The following is a 24,141-nucleotide window of genomic DNA, read 5'->3' as shown; positions in this document are numbered from 1 at the left end:
ACATTCTGGAGATCTCTTCCATTCCATTGATGTTCAGTCAGCAAGGATGTGAGTGTGTGAGGTTGGTTTAATGATCAATATTCAAAGTAGTCTGGGCCAATCACACAAAGGAAGATCAGACAGGGAGCAAGAGATGTTTATACTTGTGTATTTATGTGTAGGGTTTCAATCAGTTCCCGTTCAACACAGTGCACTGTCCTTGCAGTCCTGGAAATTTTCCCACACTCATCCTGTACCCTCACTTCTACATTCCCCTCTCTGGGCTTCTTACCTCTCCATGGCCTTTTCCAGAGGATTATTCCAAATATTGCAGCTATTACAATGACTATTCCAATCACAATTACAAGATGGAAATGTTCCACGCTGTTTTGTGGGATTTCTGAAATGAATAGGAATAATATCAGGATTATTGTTTTTCCCGGATCCAAGCCTAGTTTTGTGTGGATTGGGATAAATTTTAACTGAACCCACCCATTGGGATTTGATAGGATTGGTTCAAAAAATGGGTTGGCACTCACCCAATTTTACTCTCCAAATCCCATTGATGGGAGCGTTGCAGTAACTTCAACAGAGGATGGTATCCATCACCAAGTCACCCTTTATTTACACATGAACAGTCCTTGATGTTCGGATTGGATCGTTCAGGGTCAGGAAGCAGAGTTTCAGCATCTCTGAGACGCTCCTTTTTATTTGTCAGCCAGGGCTCCCTGATTGGGGCTGTTAATCTTGTTCAATCATGGAACTCATATTCTCTGAGGTCTCATTACAATCGCTGCTTCCCTCTGAGCCCAAGGACATTGGCCAGTCATTTGGCTCGGAGAGCTTCCTGGGGCATTTTAGCAATGGGTCAAGCTCCACCTTGTTTGACATCCAATATGGGCAGCCTCTAATGCACGGGGCCAATTTTGACTGTCTTAGATAGGAACTTTCAAAAGTTGATTGGGGAGGCTATTCACAGGTAAAGGGATAGCTGGGAAATCGGGGTCGGGGGGGGGGGTTCCTTTAAGAATCTGATAATGAGAGTCCAGAGGCAATATGTTCCTGTTCATGCGAAGGGCGAGGCTGCTAGGTGTAGGGAATGCTGGATGACCAGAGAAGTTAAGGTTCAGTTCAAGAAAAAAGAGGAGGTGTGTGTCAGGTATCGACAACAAGGATTCAGTGAATCCTTAGAAGAGTATAAGGACATCAGGAGTGTACTTCAGAGGGAAATCAGAAGAGCAAAAAAGGGACATGAGACAGCTTTGGCGAGTAGGGTTAAGGATAATCCAAAGAGATTCTGTCAGTAGATTAAGGGCAAGAGAGTAATTAGGGAGAGAATAAGGCACCTTAAAGAGCAAAGTGGCCGTCGATGTGTGGGACCACAGGAGATTGGTGAGATACTAAACGAATACTTTGTGTCAGTACTTACTGTGAAGGACATGGAAAATAGGGAACTTGGGGAAATAAATAGTGATGTCTTAAAAGCAGTCTATTATAGAAAAGGAGGTGATGGAGGTTTTAAAAGGCACAAAGGAAGATAAATCCCCAGGATCTGATCAGGTGTTACCCAGAACTTTGTGGGAAGCTCGATTACTCGGTGCCGAGCTTAAATTTTTGAATCATCAACAGCTATGGGTGAGGTGCCAGAAGACTGGAGGTTGGTTAATGTGGTGCCATTATTTAAGAAAGGCTGTAATGAAAAGCCAGGGAACTATAGACCAATGTGGGTATGTTGTTGGAGGGGATTCTGAGGGACAGGATTTACATGCATTTGGAAAGCAAGGACTGATTAGGAATAGTCAACATGGCTTTGTGTGTGGGGAATCATGTCTCACTAACTTGATTGAGTTTTTTTGAAGAGGTGACAAAGAAGACTGGTGGAGGCAGAGTGGTAGATATTGTCCATATGGACTTCAGCAAAGTGCTCAAGAAAGTTCTACATGATGGACAGGTTAATAAAGTTAGATCACGTGGGATCCAAGGGGAGCTCGCCAATTGAATATAAAAATTGGCTTGAAGGTGGGAGACAGAAGGTGGTGGTCGAGGGTTGCCTTTCAGACCGGAGGCCTGTGACCAGTGGTGTACTGCAAGGATTGGTGCGAGCTCCACTGCTTTTCATCATTTATGTAGATCAATTGCAGATATAGTCAGAAAAATGGAAGATGGAGTTTAATCTGGGTGAGTGTGAGGTGCTGCACTTTGGGAGATCAAACGTTAAGGAAAAGGATACAGTTAATGGCAGGACTCTGAACAGCATTGATGTACAGAAGGGTCTGGGGTTTAAGTCCATAGCTCCCTGAAAGTGGCTACACAAGTAGATAGGATGGGAAAAAAAGCATATGGTATGTTTGCCTTTATTGGTCGAGGACTTGAGTACAAGAGGCAGGATTTCATGTTGTAGATTGATATGACTTTGGTTCGGCCACAATTAGAGTATTGTGTTCAGTTCTGGTCACCACATTACAGGAAGGATGTCACATTTCCCACAACTCATCCCTCACACCCCGTCCACGCAATAAGAACCAAAAAAGAATCCCCCTCCTCCTCACGTACCACGCCACCAACCTCCGGATCCAACGCATCATCCTCCGACACTTCCGCCATCTGCAATCCGACCCCACCACCAAAGACATCTTTCCCTCCCCACTTTTATCTGCTTTCCGGAGGGACCACTCTCTCCGTGACTCCCTTGTCCGGTCCCACTCCCCTCCAGCCCCACCATACCCAGCACTTTTCCCTGCAACTGCAGGAAGTGCTACACCTGCCCCCATATCTCCTCCCTCAACCCCATCCCAGGCGCCAAGAAGACTTTCCACATCAAGCAGATGTTCACCTACACATCTGCCAATGTGGTATACTGCATCCGCTGTACCCGTTGTGGCCTCCTCTACATCAGGGAAACCAACCGGAGGCTCGGGGACTGCTTTGCAGAACACCTACGCTCGGTTTGCAATAAACAACTGCAACTCCCAGTCGCGAACCATTTCAACTCCCCCTCCCATTCCTCAGACAACATGTCCATCCTGGGCCTCCTGCAGTGCCACAACGATGCCACCCGAAGGTTGCAGGAACAGCAACTCATATTCCGCTTGGGAACCCTGCAGCCCAATGGTATCAAAGTGGATTTCACAAGCTTCAAAATCTCCCCTCCCCCTACCGCATTCCAAAACCAGCCCAGCTCGTCCCCGCCTCCCTAACCTGTTCTTCCTCCCACCTATCCCCTCCTCCCACCTCAAGCCGCACCCCCATCTTCTACCTACTAACCTCATCCCGCCCCCTTGACCTGTCCGTCCTCCCTGGACTGACCTCTCCCCTCCCTAACTCCCCACCTGCACTCACTTTTACTGGCTCCATCCCCGCCTCTTCCACCTGTTTGTTTCCTCTCCACCTATCCTCTCCTCTATGCATCTTCTACCCGCCTCCCACTCTCTCCCTATTTATTTCAGAACCCCCTTCCCCTCCCCCATTTCTGATGAAGGGTCTAAGCCCGAAACGTCAGCCTTTCTGCTCCTATGATGCTGCTGAGCCTGCTGTGTTCATCCAGCTCTGCACCTCGTTGTCACAGGAAGGATGTTGCCTGGTTTGGAGGGAATGAACTATAAGGAGAGGCTAGAAAAACACGGGCTGTTTTCTCCTGAGCAGTGGAGGCTGAGAGCAGACTTGATAAAAAGCTATAACATTGTCAGATATATAGATAGGGTAGATGGTCAGAATCTTGTTCCCAGAGTTGAAATGTCTAATACTAGGGGTTGTGCATTTGAGGTGAGAGGGGGAAAAGTTCAAAGAAGATGTGAGGGGCAAGTTTTTTACACAGATACTTGTAGGAGTCTTGAACATACTGCCAGGGTTGTTATTTGAGGAAGATACGATAAGGGCATTTAAGGGAAATTTAGAAAAGCACATGGAGTGATATGGACCAAGGACAGGATTAGTTTCATTTGGCAACATGTTTGGCACAACATCGTGGTCGGAAGGCCCCACTCCTATGTTCTATGTTCTATATAAATGATTTGGATGTGATATAGGAGGCACAGTTAGTAGGTTTGCAGATGATACCAAAATCGCCAAATGACAGTGAAGAAGATTATCTTGGAGTACAATGAGACCTTGATCAGATGGGCCAATGTGCCAGGGACTGGCAGATGGAGTTTGAGATAAATGTGATGTGTTGTATTTTGATAAGGCAAACTGGGGCAGAACTTAGAGTGACAGTTAATGGTAGGGCCCTATGGAGTAATGCCAAACAAAGAGACATTGGGGTGGAGGAGCACGGTTCCTTTAAAGTGGATTTGCAGGCAGAAAGAATGGTGAAGAATGGGTTTGGCACACTTGCCTTCATCGAGTACAGGAGCTGGGACATCATGTTTCGGCTGTACAGGGCATTGGTGAGGCCACTTTTAGAATTCAACATATAATTCTGGACCCCTGCTATAGGAAAGAGGCTGTGAAGCTTGAGAGAGTGCAGAAAAGATGTCCAAGGATATTGCCAGGATGGAGGGCTTGAGTTATTGGGAGATTCTGAATAGGCTGGGGTTGTTTTCCCTTGAGCTTTGGAGACTGAGGTGTGACCTTATAGTGGTTTATCAAATCATGAGGGGCATTGATAGTGTGAAAAGCCAAGGTCTTTTTCCTGCGATTGAGGACTCAAAAACTAGAGGGCACAGGTTTATGGTAAGATGGGAAAGAATTAAAAAGGACCTGAGGGGTAACTTTGTCATGCAGAGGTTGGTCAATGCGTGGAATGAGCTGCCAACGGAAGTGGTAGAGGTGGGTACAATTACAACATTTGAAAGGCATCCAGATGAGTACGTAGATAGAAAGGCTTCAGAGGGATATGTACCAAATGCTGTAAATGGGACTAGGTCAGATTGGATGATCTGGAAGATGCGCTGAGCAAGATCAAAGGTGCCCTGGCAGCTACTTTGAGTGGATATCTACAATGACTAAAAACGTTGAGCCCATGAAAGCACCTGCATAGTCAATGCGTAACCAAGTCCAAGGTTTACCCGAACATTCCCTTGAATGTGAGGGCGCTGATGGTGGTAATTTTTGTCCTTGTTGGCACTTTGGGCACTGCCCCACCAACATGGCTCTGTCTGCATCCAGGCCTGGCCACCAGACATAAATTCTCAACAAAACATCCTCATTTTGGAAACCCCTGGTGGATTTCAGCCTGTATTGGCAGCTGCATTGGCTCAGGACAACATGCCATCCTCTGCTGAGAGTTGGTCTCTCCAGGTTCAATTCAAAGGATTTCAAAGGCTCTTTGGTTTCCCCTATCAATGCCAGTTGCTTCAGTTTTGAATGAACTGGATCTTTCTGTGTCCGAAGTCTGACATTGTCAGCTCTGATTGGGAGCATGTCCAGAAAATAAACACCATTACAGACTCTTCCATTGGGCATACGACTGGTGGTGTATTTGCTAATGTTAGGCAGCTCAATGCATCCACATTTGCTACTCAACCCCCTGGAATGTGTTCTAACTTATAATTATAAGCGCTTAGTGTTCAAAAACACCACTGAATGTAGCCCGAAACTATAGTTGGCACTGCCTTGTCCTCTTTAAGCACACCAAGTAGGGGTTTGTGTTCCGCGATTATCTCAAATTTTCATACATAAAGGTATTAGTAGACTTCCAGACTCTATATATGACTGTCAATCCATCTTTCTCTGTCTGGGTTTATTTACGCTCTGTGTTAGCCAAAGTCCTGGGTGTATGTGCCCTTGGGCACTGCTCTCCATTGGGCCACCATGAGCTAATATGACTCCAATGCCATGTGAGGAGGCATTGCATGTCAATGAATGCGAGATCTTTCTTGGCATCATAGCGTACCGATCCTTGGAGGATGATAGTTGTTTCTTCACTTCATTGAAAGCTCCAGTTTATTTTTGCAACCATTTCCAAGGCTGACACTTTTTTTGCAAAAGGAGTTGATTTAATGGTGTCAGGATGGAGGAGAGGTTATGTACGAACTTTCTAAAATAATTTGCCAGTCCGAGATATGACCTAAGGTCCTGGACAGGCATAGATGCCAGGGCACCTTTGATCTTGCTCACTTTATCTTCCAACAGTTATAACCCAGTCTTGTTGACTTTGCAGCCCACGTAGATCAGTTGGGGAAACTGGGACACACATTTTTTCCTTCTTAGGCATATGCCTGCCTTGGAAAAACATCTAAGGACTTTATCAAATTTCTTTGAGTTTTGCTTATATGTTTTCCCTGTTATTGGGTGATTGGCCATCTAAGTAAGTGGTGACCAGGGCTAGACTTTACAAAATGTTCTCGATTGTCCACTGAAAAATTGAAATGGCTGACGATATCCCAAATGACAGTCTTGTATATTGGTACAATCCCCTCTGGGTATTCCTTGTAGCATGCTTCTGGGATGCTGGTCTCAACACTGGCAAGTAAGTGTGGCTCATGGCCAGGGTCATGAAGGGCAGCACCCCCACCCACCCCCACCAACCCCGCCAGCTTTGTGCACAAATCCTGAGGGGTTGGCTATTTCTCCAGCTGTCAAAAGTGGGTTGCACTTTGTTTAAAATCCCCACAAAGGTGAACCAACCCAATGGGCTTGAAAATCATTCCAATGACTGCTGCCCATTCTGCAGAATGGAATGGCTTGATAATTCCTTCACTTTCCAGCCTTACGATTTCTGCCTCTACTTTTGCCCACAAGGAAACTGGCACTGGGCAGGCCTCACAGAATCATGGAATTGATTCCTGGTCAACATGCAAGGTGGCTTGGCTCCTCTGATAACATCCAGATCTTCCTGGGAGACTTACAGGTATTTAATTAGTATTTCACTCAAGCAGCCATTTTCTAATTGAAAAATGTTGAGCCGATCCAGATGAATGTCTCGCAACTGATTTCACCCCATCAAGTTTGGGCCAGATTCCCAGTCTGGCCAAGGTCTTGTGCAAAGTTAAGGGTTGGATTCCAGAGTGAATCATATTCAAGACTGGTTCTGTGATCGCTGATACAGCTACACTGGTATCGACCTCCATCAGAACAGGATGGCCATTTTGCCAGACGTTTATCTTGATTGGTCCTGAACTTGATGTCACTAAGCAAATTAACTGTTCCAAACCAGATTTTCCAGGATACCCTCTTGGATACTGTTCTTCTGTTGTCTCAATTCCACATACTGACAGAAACTACAATGGCTTGCTGGCCAGGATCCTGAAGAAAATTCTAACTGTTTGCTGAGGCTTGGCTTGGTTGGGAATTTTATTGTGAGCCACCCTAGAGTCCTTCTGATCAGGATACGTCCTGAGTGAGGCTATGCTATTGTATTCCCCAACCTCAGTCAGACTTTTGAGGGTGTCCACTTTATATCGGAATACCCTGTAACTCATAAGCTCTACTTGCTGCATTTTCCAATGATAAAACCATTTCCAGGGCATGTTTGAAATCCAGTTGGTCTTCAGCCAGTCGGTGTTTATGTATAGTTACATCATTAATCCCACATACCATTCTCTAAGCATCTCATTAAGGGTTAAAATCAAATTCACACGCTTTTGTCAGCTGTCTTAACCGCATCAGAATTTCTGGATTCAGTTGGGTCTCGAATAGCCAAATGAAAACAATAGCATCTCAGGATTAGAGGAGACTTGGTGTCGTAATGTTCCTCAATTATGCTCTTCAATTCTTGAAGGGTTTTAGTATCTGGTTCCTCAGGGAAAGTTGGGATCCGAATAACAGAAATAGCTGCAGCTCTACAGGCTATCAGGAGAATTACTCATTGCTTTTCGTCTGCCACATTGTCAGTTGCACAGAAACGATGCCACATTATTTTCATAGACCATGCCCAATCCTCGACAGCAGGGTCAAATGTGTCAAGTTTCCCAAACATGGCTGTTCTGAGCAACTTTATTCAGGATCGTGCCTTACTCCTGTTGCCACTGAAACAATTCTACAGATGCTAGTAATCACTCACCAAGTCAGCCTTTATTTAAAGACAGTTCTTGACTTTAGTAGAGCATCTTTCAGAGTCTCAATATCTCTGACACTCACCCATTTTATATGTTAGTCAGGGCTACCTGACTGGATCAGGTTAACAAGCCCAATCAATGAATTCACATTCTATGTGTTCCAGCTGGCTGACCTTGTTACAAACACTACAGGTATTATCCGGCGCGGGAATCCAGGTCAACCTGGAACTATGTTCAAATTAGAGTGAGGTCATTTAGAAGTGAAATCAGGAAACTCTTCCTCACAAAATCGCGAGTGGAAATCTCACCAAAATGCTGTGAGCACTGAGGATCAATTGAATGTTTCCAGCTTGAGATCAGGAGGGTTTCATTGGGGAAGGGCAGCAAGAGACATAGAGGAGTAATGGGTAAAGGGAGTGAGGGACAGATCAGACAGGACCTCGCTGAACGGGGAGGAACAGACATGAGGGGGCGAAAGGCAAATTCTTGTTCCTCTCTTAAACACATGTATACACACTCACACACACTGACACACACACACTCACACACACTGACACACACACACTCACACACACTGACACACACTGACACACACACACTCACACACACTGACACACACACAATCCTTACCCCACTGATAGAACTTGGCCTCTGACAGGCTGCTGTGTTCAATTTGACAGGAATATTGATCCTCATCCCCAGGATTGATTTCAATCTCTTTCTGGATCTGATGGGTCCCATCGTGGTTTGGTCGAATCCCCGAGGATTGTGTCTCAGACATGACCTCTCCATTCCTTAGCCAGGTCACCTCGATGTCTACAGGATAAAATCCAGTGACTAGGCAGGAGAGAGTGAGCGGCTTGTCCTGATGATTGGGCTCACTCCTGGAGATGAACACTTCAGGCTGAACTGTGACGGGAAAGGGTGAAAACACAAACAATACACAGACACAGAATGGAATGGGACAGCGGTTTCATAGAGCAGTGTAATTAGATCAGAACATGGGATCAAAAACTGAAAGACATACCTTTCCTTTTGAAAAATCCCTTTGCTGCTTCTAGATATCTGTTTAAATGCTGAACAAGTACCTCTTCCAGATGTACTTTCCAGTAGTTGTTCCAGGATTTATCTGAATCCCATTTCTCTTTAGTCATCACTGCAATGTGATTGGATGCGATCCATTTCATTCTGTCTGGTTCTAAACTAATAAAATCCTTTCCATCAAATCCGAATCTCATCGATCTCTTAATGCTTCCATCATCACTGACCTCAACAGTAGTTATCCGTTGAAAAGTGTGAATTCCTGTCAGTAACCAAACCGGGATTAATAATCAATAATGAATCGATAATCACAAACTGAGAAATGGTCCGATCAAAGAGGATTGAGAGAGTGGTTACACATGGTGCTAATCCCCAGGAACTGAGTTGTCCGATATTCCAGATTCGGGTCACTGCCCCTTTCCCTAGTGACTGCTTCATGCCTCATAAATAAGCAAATGCCCGTTGAATCTGGGTCAGAATTTCCGTCTTCACATTCCCACTATCCTGGAGTGATAGTCCCAGTCTATGTGGTCAATCCTGAAGAAGGATCACTGAACCTGCAACAATTGACTCTACTTTTTCTGCACAGTTGCTGCCAGAACTGCTGAATTTCTCCAGCAATAGCTGTTTTCGCTCCATGTTGTTATTTGTTTAGGCCACAGGCAGCATTCTGGGGAATTTAGTCATGACCATCCTTGGCCACTCTGTCAGCCTCCCACAGTCACTGGCCCATGATAGGACTCCATGTGTTATTTACGAGGACACTCTGCCCAATGGGGCTGTGAAATCTTTTCCCCTGAGCTTCATGGAATGGAGATCAGGGTAAATCTCGAAGTTGTTTATGTGACGCTGCTGTGGCTTTAATCAGTGTATTTTGTCCTGGTTCTTTTAAGACAGAGATTGAACAAGAGATGCCAAGCAGTCTATGATAATGTAAACAGCTTGTCACACCTTGGGTTTTTTTTGTAGAAGGTGGAATTATAGAAGCTGGGTGGCCAGCTCTCACACACCAGGATTGCTAGTTTTATTCAGCTTTTAGACTTGAGAGTGATTGCTGGTGTTTTGAAGAAGTAGAAGCTATTCTTTCTCCTCTCTCAGTTACAGCTAGAAGATGGCGGCTTCCCTTCCTATTGCAGGCATTGCATGTGACAAAATCTAATTTCGGAATTTGCCCTTTTGCCAAGGAGTGTATTTATGGGATGTTAGTATATTTGAACATTTAATTAGTAATATTTATTGTATCCATTATTCTGCTAAGTTTTCCAGTAGTTAAGTTATTCTAAGTTCTTCATTCTTTTGTTGTATTTTAACTGTAGTGTTTGAATAAATTTTGTTCTGCATCACATTGAGTACTTTAACAACTTGACTTGCACCCGGAGCACACCGTGTTACTTTTGCATTTAAAATAAGAAAAAAGTGAGGGTCAAGGAAACCTTCATAAAATATTTCGAGGGGGTCTGATCTGGACCATCGCAAACTGGGGGCTTTTGTCTGGATCAAAACCTCTAATTCCACATTAGGTTCAAGGCAGGCAGTGGCAAGTGCGAGCGTCTTTTGTTTCGGGTGTTGTATTCGGTTAGTTTAAAACAGGGTTTGCTGTGTGTAGTAATGGCTCTTCCAGTCACCAAGCGTTTCCGAGTGTTGGACAAAATCACTTCAGGAGCTTTAGAGGAAGTGAGCTTTTGAAATTGGCAGACCAGCTGGAGTTGGGGTTCCTTTTGTCTGTGTGAAAAGGGGAGGCAAATACAGCAATACCTCGGCATTTACAATTTCTGGAATTGCCATTGGAATCTTTGGAAATGGCTAAAATTCAGTAGCAAATGGAACAGCTTGTATTCGAAGCAAAAGAGAGGGAAAGAATAGCCCTAAAAGAAGAAAAAGAAAAGGAAAGAATAGTCGTAGCAGAAGGAGAGAGAGTTTGAACTTCCGAAGTTGGCAATTGGAGAGGAAAGTCGACTTACAAGGGCAAACATGAAGGTAAAAGATAAGCTTAGTGAGAAGGATAGTGATGATGAGCAAACCCACTGTAGCCAATGGCCCAGTTGGGATCAGCAATGCTTAAGTTCAATGAGAAGCTGTAGAAGCCTTTTCGTTTCATTTGAGAAAGTGGCTAAATGAATGAAATGGCCAGTGAACATGTGGGCTTTGTTGAGCCAAACAAAGTTGTAGGTCGAGCTAGTGAGGTGTTTGCATGACTATCAGAGGAGGTAACTGGGGAGTATGAGGAGGTGAAGGAAGCCAGATGTGCAGATGAACCAGTGACAGAAGCCTACTGGCAATGTCTCAGGAATCTCAGGAGGGACCCTGGTCAAACATACATTGAGTTTGAAAGGATCAAACAAAGTAATTTTGATAGGCTGATAAGGGCATTAAAAATAGGTCAAACACATGACAATCTTAGAGAGACGATTGTTTTGGAGGAGTTCAAAAATTCATTTGCTGAGTAAGTGAGAACTTATGTGGTATGGCACAGAGTTAAAACAGCATGATTAGCAGCAGAAATGGCAGATGATTATGAGTTGATTCATCATTCAAATTTGGCTTCTGACATCAATTTCAGTCTGTGAGGGACAGAAATTGGGGAAAAGAGAAATCCTCGGGTGGTAAGCGAAATGGAGATCTCATTGAAGATAGTGAAGATGGTTTACCACAGGGTAAAAAGGGAACCCATGAGAGGGAAAGAGAAATGAAAAACCTCAGGTGTTTTCACTGCAATAAACTAGGCCACATGAAGTCACAGTAGTGGTGGTTCAGAAAAAGCACTGGGAAGACGGATGTGGGGAAAACAGGATAAGCCAGTGAATTTTGTTAAAGTGGTAAGGGAAAGCACAGTGGAAGTTAAAAAGCTGCTGCAGAATGTACAACCTGATCAGGAGTTGGGTGAGGAGAAAGTGCCACATTTCCTTCAAGAATTTACTTGCGAGGTTAAGGTTCACTCATATTTGCCAGAAGGAGCAGGTAAAGAAATAGGGGAGCATGGCAATCTTTGATGGTGAGTGATGAGGAGATACTTAATTCAGAAGGACTGTTGCCAGAAACAGTGGTAATAAGTGGAATCCATGGTGAGAAGAGAAATGTTCCATTATATAGAGTGAGGTTGGAGCGTCCGGTGAAGTGTGGGGAAGTGGTTGAAAGGAACTGGAGAAATTCTCGGCTCCAAGAATAAAATTTGTCCTTGCTAATGACACAGCTGGATTACAGGTGGGATTGATGCCTACTGTGGTTGAAAAGCCAGTGGAAAGTCAGGAAACTGAGGTATTATGGGGAATATACCCTGGGATTTTTCCTGATTGTGTAACAACTAGTTCACAAAGGTACAGGTTGAAGCAGGGGGAGAGATCAAAGAAGAAAGATAAGGAAGTTGAGATACAATTGTCAGACACCATGTTAGATCAAATGGTTGAGAAAAATAAGAAAAGGTAGAGAACAAAGTCGGTATTTTTAGTTCAGAGCAATTAACTGAATGAGAAGAGGAGGAAGAAAACATAAAGCAACTGCATTGAAAAGATACACCAAAGTATATGAGTGTATCTCAGAATGTTACTATCTTAAAAATGATGCCTTAATGAGGAAATGGAGACCATCACATATTCAGGAGGATGAGAAATGGGCAGAAGTTCATCATGTTCTATTACTGGTGGTTTATACAATGGAGGTGTTGTGGGTAGCACATGAATTACCATTAAGAGGTTAGTTGTGGTTAAGGAAAACTCAAGCCAAAATACAAAAATATTTTTCTTGGCCCGGACTGTGTAAGGTTGTGGCTGAATTTTGCCTGACATGTCATACATGAGATGATGTTGGAGACAGTAGCACCCAGCCCTGCCGACTCTTAACCATCCCCCCAGACCTTCCTCTCACTGAGGATGAGCGGTCAGTCCTCAGTAAAGGGCTCACCTTTTTCCCCCTCCACCCACACATCAACGAATACCACTCACGCTTGGACATTGAACAATTTTTCTGCTGCCTCTGCCTCTGTGCTTACTTCTTTAACCGTAATCTGACCCTCTCTCGACTGACCCCTTCCGCTGCCTCCAACACACGCCCTCCTCCTGGACACCACCTCAAGGCCTCCTACCCTCCCTCGACCTCTTCATCTCCAACTGCCATCGCGACATCAATCGCCTCAACTTCTCCACCCTTCTCACCCACTCCAACCTCTCCCCAACAGAATGTGCAGCCCTCCACTCCATCCGTTCCAATTCCAACCTCACCATAAAACCCGCGGACAAGGGAGGCGCAGTTGTAGTATGGCGCACTGATCTCTACATCGCCGAGGCCAGGCACCAACTCTCCGACACCTCCCCCTACCACCCCCTTCATCATGACCCCACCCCCGACCACCAAATCATCATCTCCCAAACCATCCACAACCTCATCACCTCAGGTGACCTCCCATCCGCAACCTCCAATCTCATCGTTCCCCAACCCTGCACCGCCTGTTTCTATCTCCTTCCCAAAATCCACAAACCTGACTGCCCTGGTCAACCCATTATCTCCGCCTGCTCCTGCCCCACCAAACTTATCTCCACTTATCTCGACTCCATTTTCTCCCCCTTGGTCCAGGAACTGTCCACCTACGTCAGTGACACCACCCACGCCCTCACCTCCTTCAAAACTTCCAATTCCCCGGTCCCCAACATCTCATCTTTACCATGGACGTCCAGTCCCTATACACCTGGATTGCCCATACAGATGGCCTAGAGGCCCTCCACTTCTTCCTGTCCCGCAGGCCCGACCAGTCCCCCTCCACTGACACCCTCATCCGCTTAGCCGAACTCGTCCTCACTCTCAACAACTTCTCTTTCAATTCCTCCCACTTCCTACAGACAAAGGAGGTGGCAATGGGTACCCGCATGGGCCCAAGTTATGCCTGCATCTTTGTAGGATACGTGGAATAATCCCTCTTCCATACCTACAATGGCCCTAAACCCCACCTCTTCCTCCGTTACACTGATGACTGTATCGGCGTCACGTCATGCTCCCACGAGGAGCTCGAGCAGTTCATCCATTTCACTAACACCTTCCATCCCAACCTACAGTTCACCTGGACCATCTCTGATACCTCTCTCTCCTTCTTGGACCTTTCTGTTTCCATCTCTGGCAACCACCTGGAAACCGATATCCATTTCAAGCCCACCAACTCCCACAGCTACCTCGAATATGCCTCCCCTCACCCACCTTCCTGCAAAAATGCCATCCCCTATTCCCAATTCTTTTGCCTCCACCGCATCTGCTCCCGAGATGAGGCATTCCACTCCCGGACATCCCAGATGTCCTCGATTTTCAAGGACCACAACTTCCCCTCCACAGTGTTCGAAAACGCCCTCGACCGTGTCTCTCGCATTTCCCACAACTCATCCCTCACATCCCCTCCCCACAATAACAACCAAAACAGAATCCCCCTCGTCCTCACGTACCACCCCACCAACCTCTGGATCCAATGCATCATCCTCTGGCACTTCCGCCATCTGCAATCCTACCCCACCACCAAAGACATTTTTCCCTCCCCACCCTTATCTGCTTTCCACAGGGACCACTCTGTCCATGACTCCCTTGTCTGCTCCACACTCCCCACCAGCCCCAACACACACGGCACTTTTCCCTGCAATCGCAGGAAGTGCTACACCTGCCCGTACACCCCGCCTCACCCCCATCCCAGGCCCCAAGAAGACTTTCCACATCAAACACATGTTCACCTGCACATCTGCTAATGTGGTATACTGTATCCGCTGTTCCTGATGTGGCCTCCTCTGCATCGGGGAAACCAAGCGGAGGCTTGGGGACCGCTCTGCAGAACACCTGCGCTCGGTTCGCACTAAACAATTGCACCTCTCAGTCGTGAACCATTACAACTCCCCCTCCCATTCCTCAGACGACATGTTCATCCTGGGCCTCCTGCAGTGCCACAATGATGCTACCCGAAAGTTGCAGGAACAGCATCTCATATTTCGCTTGGGAACCCTGCTTGCCCAATGGTATCAATGTGGATTTCACAAGCTTCAAAATCTCCCCTCCTCCGACCGCATCCCAAAACCAGCCCAGCTTGTACCCGCCTCCCTAACCTGTCCTTCCTCCCACCTATCCATTCCTCCCACCTCAAGCCCCACCCCCATCTCCTACCCACTAACCTCATCCCGCCTCCTTGACCTGTCCGTCCTCCCTGGACTGACCTATCCACTCCCGAACTCACCTTTACTGGCTCCAACCCCGCCTCTTTGACCTGTCTGTCTCCTCTCCACCTATCTTCTCCTTTATCCATCTTCTATCCGCCTTCCCCTCTCTCCCTATTTATTTCAGAATCCCCTTCCCCTCCCCCATTTCTGAAGAAGGGTCTCGACCTGAAATGTCAGTTTTCCTGCTCCTCTGATGCTGCTTGGCCTGCTGTGCTCATCCAGATCTACACATTGTTGTACACTTAATACCCATTACTGCATTTCAGGAATCTTTTCCAGGGGCTATAAGTAATTGCATAGCCCGCCAAATTAAATCAAAAAGTGGGAATCTATATTTGCTGACCATAATGGATGTGTCTATTAGATTTCCAGAAGCCTTTCTGTTATGCAGTGAGACGGCTAAAAGCATTTGTAGAAGAGTTACTTATTTTTTTACTCAACACAGACTACCCACAGAGATACAATCAGATCAACAGTCAAATTTTACATTAAAATTGTTCAAGGAAGTTATGGATAGCTTAAGAATAAAAGAATTCAAATCCACTGTTTACCATCCAGAATTGTAGGGATTGTTAGAACGATGACATCTAATTTAAAGACCCTATTGGGGGCTTAAAGTCAAGACTATCCAGAGGATTGAGATAAAGGGATTCCATTTGTACTTTTTTTTTCAATTAGGGATGCACCAAATGAATCTACCAAATTCGTCCATTAGAATACGTTTTTGGGCATGAGGTGAGAGGACCACTGAAAGTATTCAAAGAAAAATTGATGAATCAGAGTTCAGAGGCCACAAATTTGTGTCAAATAATAGGCAAAGATTAAATTGAGCAGATGAGTTGGCCGGACAGCGTTTAAAAGTAGCACATCATATGATGAAACAGGAAGCAGACAAGAAAATGACAATTTTGTCATTGAAGATAAAGTCTCAGTGTTACTTCCAATGATAGGTAAACCTTAAAAAGCAAGGTTTTAGTGGGCCTTACCAAATCAAAAGAAGATTGAGTGAGGTGAACTATTTGATAAGAACTCCAGATGGAAAGAAATCTCACAGAGTATTTCATGTGAATATTTTCAAACAGTATGTCGATAGGGAAGGAAAGCAAAAGGAGACTATATTACTGGTTCCAACACAAAGTGAAGAACCAGTTCAGGTGATTCTAAACTGGACATTCCCCAAACTAAATTGGACAATGAGGAAGTTCTCAAAAATTGGGATAAATTTTTAAGTTACCTTCCAGAGGAAAATCAAAATCACCTGAAAGAGTGATTACTATTACATGGGGAGGTATGTGGGAATAAGCTGGGAAGTGCTAATCTAATTATGCGTGATGTAAATCTAGGAAATTCAGTTCCAATTAAGCAACAGTCTTTTCGTCTTAACCCTCTAAAGTTGGCACAGGTTCAAATGGAGATTGAACACATGCTCAACGATAACATACTCAAAGTGAGATGCAGTGACTGGAGCTCACCCAAAGTAATGACACCAAAACCAGATGATACACATTGATTATGTGTGGACAATCACAAAGTCAGTGCTATTACAAAGTCCAATTTATATCCTATTCCATGTTTGGAAGGCTGCTTTGGGAAGGTGGAACAAGCAACTTATATTTCTAAGTTGGATTTACTCGGAGGATACTGGAAGGTACCTTTATCTGAAAAAGCGAAGACAACTTTGGTTTTTGTGACACCGAATGGACTATACCAATTTGAAGTCATGCCATTTGGTATGAGAAATGTGCTAGCCACATTTCAAAGACTCACCAATAATGTTATTTCCAGATTACCCAATTGTGTGGTGCATATTGATGACCTGGTGATTTTCAGCCACATCTGGAAGGAACATTTGCAGCATCTATTGGAATTTTTCATTTGACTCTGGGAGGCAGGGTTGGTGTTAAACCTAGCTAAGAATGAGTTCACCAAAGCCCAAGTCATATTCTTGGGCTATATTATTGGGCATGGACAGATGGCCCCACAGGATATGAAGATAAACATTAATGGGGAGTTTCCCATACCATTGATGAAGTGGGCAGTACTACAATTCCTGGGATTAAGTGATTATTATTGGAAGTTCATAATGAATTTTAGCAATGTGGTAGATCCACTGACTGACTTATTGAAGAAGTGCAGAAAATTTCAGTGGATGGAGAACTGTCAGAAGACATTTGACAGCCTGAAAACTGTGTTAACCACTGACCCAGTGTGAGCTACACACCTAATTACCATTCAAGGTGGCTATCGATGCAAGTGATGTGGGTGACACTGCTGTACTGTTGCAAGAAGACGGCGAGAAGATAGAAAGACCTATTTGGTATATTTCCAGAAAATTGAATGGTCATCAATGGAAATATTCCACCATTGAGAAGGAAACTTTGAGCTTGGTGTTGCTGTTACAACACCCTTAAAGTTTTTGGAGAAATTTAAGGTCAAAAATTCCAGACTGTTTATATGGAACTTATTATTGCACTCATTCAATTTGAAAATTACACGCGTGGCAGGACGAGAAAATGTAATTGCCAACACGTTGCCACGATGTTGATGAAGAAAAATGGCAGAATTCAGTGGTGGGAACATATAGACCGAAATAAACTTTAATAGTGAATGTTTGCTTGCTGAGGATCAATGTTAGGTGTATGTATTGTAGTGTACTAATAGTGTACGACTAAGGGTTTTCTTTAAAAGAAGCCATCTTTGTACATTGATGGGTTTTTTTTGAAGGGGGAGGTGTGACAATGTTATGGCTTTCATCGACGTCGTCCTGGTTTCTTTTAAGAGAGAGATTGAATGAGAGGTACTGAGCAGCTTGTAGTATGTATACAGCTTGGGGTGTTTTTTCAAAGTTGGAACAAAACAAGCTGCCTGGCTGGCCAGCTTCACACACCAGGATTGCTAGCTTGATTCAACTTTCAGATTTGAGAGAAGCTGCTGGAGTTTTGAAGAATTAGAAGCTATTTTTCCCCTCTTTTGGTTGCAGCTCGAAGCTGGGGATTCTCTTCCTACTGCAAGCATTATATGTGAGAAAATCTAATTTCTGAATTTGCCTTTTTGCCAAGGGGTGTGTTTTTGGGATGTTACGATATTGGAACAGTTAATTAGTAATAGTCACTGTATCTATTATTCTGTTACTTTTTCAAATGAAATTAAGTTAATCTACATTTTTCTTGCTTTTGTTGCATTCTAACTATGGTGTTTGAATAAAGTGTGTTTTGCATTACGTCAAGCAGTTTGACTAGTCAAATCACGTGTGGAACACAGCACTTTATATTTGCATTTAAATAAGTAAAAGTTAGGGTCCAGGCTACCTTCTTAAAATATTTTGACGGGTTCTGATCTGATCAATAAAACTTATTACCTCCTGTACGATTTCCTCTGATTATTGCAATGTCTTAAACTTTGTTCTAGTTGTTTACTCGGTTCATCACAAGATTACACAGAATGAGTTGGGCTCTTGTGGGCAGTGGTAGTCTCCCAACAGGCCCAGTTTCACATTTCAGCTGCTCCAGAGGTATCTCAAAGTATCTGAACAATTCGATTTAAAAATAAGTCTGCATCATGAGTGGGCCATGACCATTGGAATAATTCTCTTTTCTGTCCCTCCTGTTCACAATTCATTAGTTATCTGATTAATTGCTTATTGGCAAATAACCAAACTGCTACCATGAAAAGTGTTAAAGATCCAAGTTCTATTAACTTCCTCACTAGCTCCTTATATTTCTTTATTGCTTGTTTTCTGTTTAATTTATAAACTTTTTTTTTCTATTGTAAGTGCTATTTTGCTGTGATACACTTGATACGCTGTTATCAAATATATTTCCAGGTAACTATCTTCATTATTACTCTTCATTTGACCTGTCTACTCACACATACTATTTCAAGAAAATCAAAGACAAACTGGATCTGGCTGATGTGTGGCCCTGAGTCAATCTATTCCTAACAAAACCTCTTCCTGTTTGATGGTATATCCTGGGAGTAGGTGACAGTGGGTTCTCGGCCGACTGTGTGAATCCTGAGACTGACATATGCACACTTCTCCTCCTCATCCTCCAACAGTGAACCAGCCTCGGAGCAAAACTCAGCCTGGAACTTCTGACAGTTTTTTTGGTGAATTTCATCAAGACCAGCTCAGGGTGTGCTCCACCAGAGGAGAATATCAACTTGGTGTTAGTAAAACCCAAATCCTTAATTCAGCCTAATCTCCCATTTTCTGATGACCTAGATATGTGGCCCAGTCTGCATCTTTCTAGCTCTGCTTTTTAAATAAAAGAACATATTAATCAGGTTTTGACATTGCAATTTTCATCAGTCATTTTTATGACCCTACATTTAAAAAGTTATAAATTTAATGTGTTGACAATTTTGATCACTGAGCAAGTTGTTCATGTTTTCTTCATAAATTAATATGGTTTCAACTTAATATTTAACTTTGTGCCAAACTTGATCTCAAGCATCTGCCTCTGGGTTTCTTGCTGTGAGGGAATGAGACTCACCAAAAGTCTGATTGCTTATGGGATGGTGGCGAAAACATTATTTTCCTCCAGTAGATTTGAGAATTGTTGATAATGCTAAACATGTCTGACAAAATCTATCCACACAGAAACAAGGGCCAGTGAGCTTTCTTCAGAACTAGTGCAGATCTTGAACCTAAAACATTAACTCTGTTTCTCTCTCCACAGATGCTGCCTGACCTGCTCTGAATTTCCAGCATTTTCTGTTTACATTTCAGCTTCCCATCTGCAATGCTTTCCTATCTTGTTATATGCTCCAGTGACATTTGTAATTTGGGGTACTTGCAAGATTCCAGTCTTTCAAATTTTACTGGTTAAATATTGCATAGGACCAGGTTCAATGAAACAGAAGTGCTTATATAATATGAACACTCAAGTTGTGTGTCATTGTCTGTCATAGCAGTGGTTATAAGGCGGTGAAACCTGCGATTTCAATAAATAGAGAAGTGGTATACAAACGTGGTTAGTTTAAATTAATAGCAAGAAAATCTTTACCACTCAATGCAGAGTGTAATTTTTCCGTCAATAAGCTCTCATCTGTCAATAGGAATAGCTCATTATTGCCAGGGAATTGGGTGATGCTAATTGTTTTGGAAGGTTTTACAATTATTAAATTTGAAATTGAAACCAGCATTCGTGGTCCAAGAGAACAGGTTGCTGTTACTTCAAGATATTCTCATTTTCACATGGGATTGTTGTTTGGGGTATATGTGAAAATCAAGTCTTTCAGATGTTGCTGTCCAACGATTGGATAGGGCAAAGTTTGAAGAGGGATCGGTGCTTCCATAATATGAACAACCAAGGTGTGTGTCATTGTCTGACAAAGCAGTGGTTGTCAGCTGGGTCATACTGAAAGTTGACATTTCAATGGGCTTTGTCCATAGAGGAATGAGCACAAAATATAAGATGTTTTGTTAAACCTGAAGAAAATATTTCGACCCCATTGTGTCTGAGGTGGGGTAAATGTTGGTAGTAGAGTGGTGATGGAAGTATGAACGCCTACTATGTTTCTCCGAGCCCTGGAGCTGAAATGTCAGTGTTGGGGAATGAATGAGGTATTGTGATGAAAAGATGAAAGTATAACCAACATGGAAATTCGACAAGCCACACCTTACCAGATGTCTGGTTTGTCCTCTTCATTATTGTACTCAAAATTTCCTTTGCTGTGCTTGCATGTCTGTTCACCAGGTTTGTGACAGAATCCCAGAATTTCGCATTGAAGGATTCTACCATGAACTGCTGGCCAGGGATGCACTGACCGGTTTTACTGTCACCAGAACTTATTTTAATTCCATTGACCATTGCCATGTGCATAACCTCAGGAAAGTCTTGAATTCCAGAAACAGCTGTGTAAATCCCAGTGTGCACATTAGTCTCTGTAAAGCAAACATTGAAAGTAGCTGGTAACTGAACCCCAGCATAATAAACATTACATTAATGCACTTGGGCTCCACTGACTGTGACAACATCATAAATCCCAAGGGCGTCACTAATGTGAGAGACTAACTTTAAACATGTTATATCTATAAATCAAATATTAGGGACAGGCTAATAAACATTTACACACACTTCCAGCTCATCCTTATGAGGCTCCACCCATATGGTGCCAATCTGCAATAATCCACCACTTTATCACACTGTCAGATTCCTGTCTGATATTATGAACAGAATCAGATTGAACTGGGTCAGAATTAGATACTGCAGCCTCTCAGAACAGGGAGTAAACACAGAATCAGAGTCACAGAGACACTCAATGGAATCAGTGTGGACACAGGGGAGAGGCTGAGCCACAATCCAGGGACTGGAGTAGTAAATAGAAGATCGCCAACCTGAAACAGTAACTGGGTCACACCGATGCTATCACTAACCTGGAATAGAAACCTGGAATAAATTGAAGAGAAATATTAAATGGACACTGCTAACCAGGGATTATCTGGAGTGAGGAATTCAGGATAACCTGAGGGCAGGTCTGTGCTTTCTGGTCATAACCAAGAAAGATGTGGAGTGAGTGAATCCAAATTGAAATGAAAAGAAACAGGAATATTTGGGAGAATAAAGTGTGAGACCATGGGGGAGAGTCACTGTGTGAACAGTCTGTCTGTCAAACAGGGGGATGGACAATCCAGAGCAGGATCCTCATTGTCCTTCACTGAGCTTTTTAATCACCCCTTTATACATGGTCATTAGGACGTTGGTTTCTGAGATAAGCCGGACTATTCAACCATAACGGCGTCACAACTGAATTGGGGGTGTTTTAAACATGGAGTATCCTTCTCCTCCCCGCAGTATTTACTGACTTTAGACCAGGACAGGTGAAGCTGTTTGGTTTCTCCCAATCGATGTGAAAATTAAAATTGTCCATTTGAACCATTTCCCATTTGCTCCGAGCTTCTCTGACCTTGGAGATTCTACATCCTGCTGTCAGGAGACCTGGATACAAATTCCATCAGAGTCTCCCAGACTGTGCTGCCTTCAATGTGTAAAATATCAGGCTGGCTGGATAACAGGCGGCTGGTCAAACATCCCCCATTTCAAACTCTCACCAAGAAATTCACGGTCACGCCAGAGAAAGAGAGAGACAAAGAGAGAGAGAAGGGAAAGCTAAATTCTGTACTTACTGGGAGAGACCCAGGAAAAACACAGGTCAGTGGAGAAAAGAGTCAACAGCATTCTGGGAATGCACTGTCCCTATTCAGGGACTGGTGTACTCTGAGCTACTGTTTCTAAACTGGAAAAGGCAAAAACATGCCTCTGGAGAGTTGATTTTCCATAAACTCAAATGAAATGTTTATGAGTGGAAACTGAAAGGAAAAAGATGTTTATTAGGACTTTGCCTCATTGAGCTTTGATCACTCCTGACTGGAGTCAAAGGCTGAATGATTGGCTTCACCTTACAAAAAGAACCAATCAAGTGAAAAACATTCGTTTGCCAGTTATCAGGAGAAACAAGTTCAGGAGTTCATTATCCGACTGCGATCATTTGATAATCTGAGCAAGGAACATGGGCAGGTCAACTGCAGAGACGTCGATTTAGAGGGTTCAGTTATTTCACTGATACCTCATCAAGTCAGGAACAACTGTGTGAATACAACTCCACATTACACCCTAATACTCCTGTTCATGTCACACTCCTCCCCACACTCTCTTGTCAGTGTGTCCCCCTCTTCTCACTCTCCTATTAGTCTGACTCTGTCCCCTCACTCTCCTGTTAATGTGTGAAATAATTACACGGGGGATGGTATTTTGTCACTTAGTCACCCATTGTGTGCATTAGCTCAGTACACAGCCAGCCAGCTCGAAGTCAGTCCCTGAAGCAAGGAGACTCTGAATCCCCTATATATATTTGTCAGCCAGGACTCCCTGATTGGCCCAGGTTAACAACCCCAATCGAGAATCTCATAGTCTATGGATCCACCTGGTTCCAATTACTATATCACCCCAACCCACCTCCCCACCATTCTCCCCCCCACCTCCTCCAAGTGCAGGGATGTAGGCCTGGTCTTTCTCTGGTATGCCTGGTATGCTTTTGTCCCAGGTCTGGTTCCTCTGAGTTGGATTCTGACACAGGCAGCATGTACTGTACCGTAGCCCACATTTTGCATCCAGAGCGTCTGTGGAGAGTTTTCTCTTCTTCTTCCAGTGGTAATGGTATCGAGGTTACATCCATCTCAGACTCTGACGTTTCCTTCACACTAGATGTATGGGGAGAACCCACTGTTTCTGACAGGCCTTCTGGCTGTTCTGAGGAGCCAGATGTGTTTTGCTCCTGCCCCGTTTGCAAGGTAACAGCTTTCAAGTGATTCACATTTTTGTTCAGGACCACCTCGCCTACCCAGACTTAGTATGTCATGGAACCTGTCCTTGTGTCGACCTCTTCTTTTATCTATGCAGGGCCATTTCCATGGGTTCGGGCCAAACTTCGACCCCCGGAAATAAACTGTCTCTCTTGCTTAGAGGAAGCATGGTATGTTTGCTGTCATTTCACCTTAACCTAGGTCCAGGAATATCAGGATTAACCTGGTGCAGCGTCCTCTCCCCATCAGCAACTTGGCTGGAGCTATCCCTGCAGTTTTATGAGGATCCTATAGTTGAAAAGGAATTGGGACAGTGTGGAATCAATTGACGCCGTAGACTTTGGACTGTACTTTCTGCCAGACCATTGGATGATGGATGGTATGGAGCTGTCCTTATATGCCAAATGCCAGTTGACTTTAGGAAATACTCAAATTCCCTGCTAGTAAATGACTTCCCTTTGTCCACGACCAATACTTCTGGGAGTCCGTATATCGCAAATGATGCTCGCAACTTTTCAAGCATCATCCCTGAATTTGCCAAAAGAGCTCCATGTGTGCCCAACCACTTTGAATGGGCATTCCCAATGACCAGGAATATCGAGCCCATGAAAGTACCGGCACAGTTGACTGTAGCCAAGTCTAGGGTTTACCCAGCAATTCCCAGGAATGTGGCAGCACCAGCAGCGGCAATTCATGTCCTTGT

General features: G+C 44.0%; 1 protein-coding gene across 1 annotated transcript; it reads right to left on the bottom strand.

The window, feature by feature from the left end:
• Positions 1 to 236: 236 nt before the first annotated feature.
• Positions 237 to 22,431, bottom strand: LOC109929272 (class I histocompatibility antigen, F10 alpha chain-like; the record flags this gene model as incomplete). The annotated part of the gene is made up of 5 exons (XM_048592393.1): positions 22,263 to 22,431; positions 20,760 to 21,020; positions 8,944 to 9,219; positions 8,547 to 8,825; positions 237 to 379 (listed from the first exon to the last, which is right to left on the bottom strand). Coding segments are annotated over exons 1-5 (1,011 nt in total), but the record flags the coding sequence as incomplete, so codon positions are not given.
• Positions 22,432 to 24,141: the final 1,710 nt, after the last annotated feature.

Source organism: Rhincodon typus, unplaced genomic scaffold (genome assembly GCF_021869965.1).
Source record: "Rhincodon typus isolate 14 unplaced genomic scaffold, sRhiTyp1.1 hic_rhity00001144, whole genome shotgun sequence".
In the NCBI taxonomy this organism is placed as follows: Eukaryota; Metazoa; Chordata; class Chondrichthyes; order Orectolobiformes; family Rhincodontidae; genus Rhincodon; species Rhincodon typus.
Note: the sequence above shows the minus strand (reverse complement) of the source record. Positions and strands in the feature narration are given on the sequence as shown.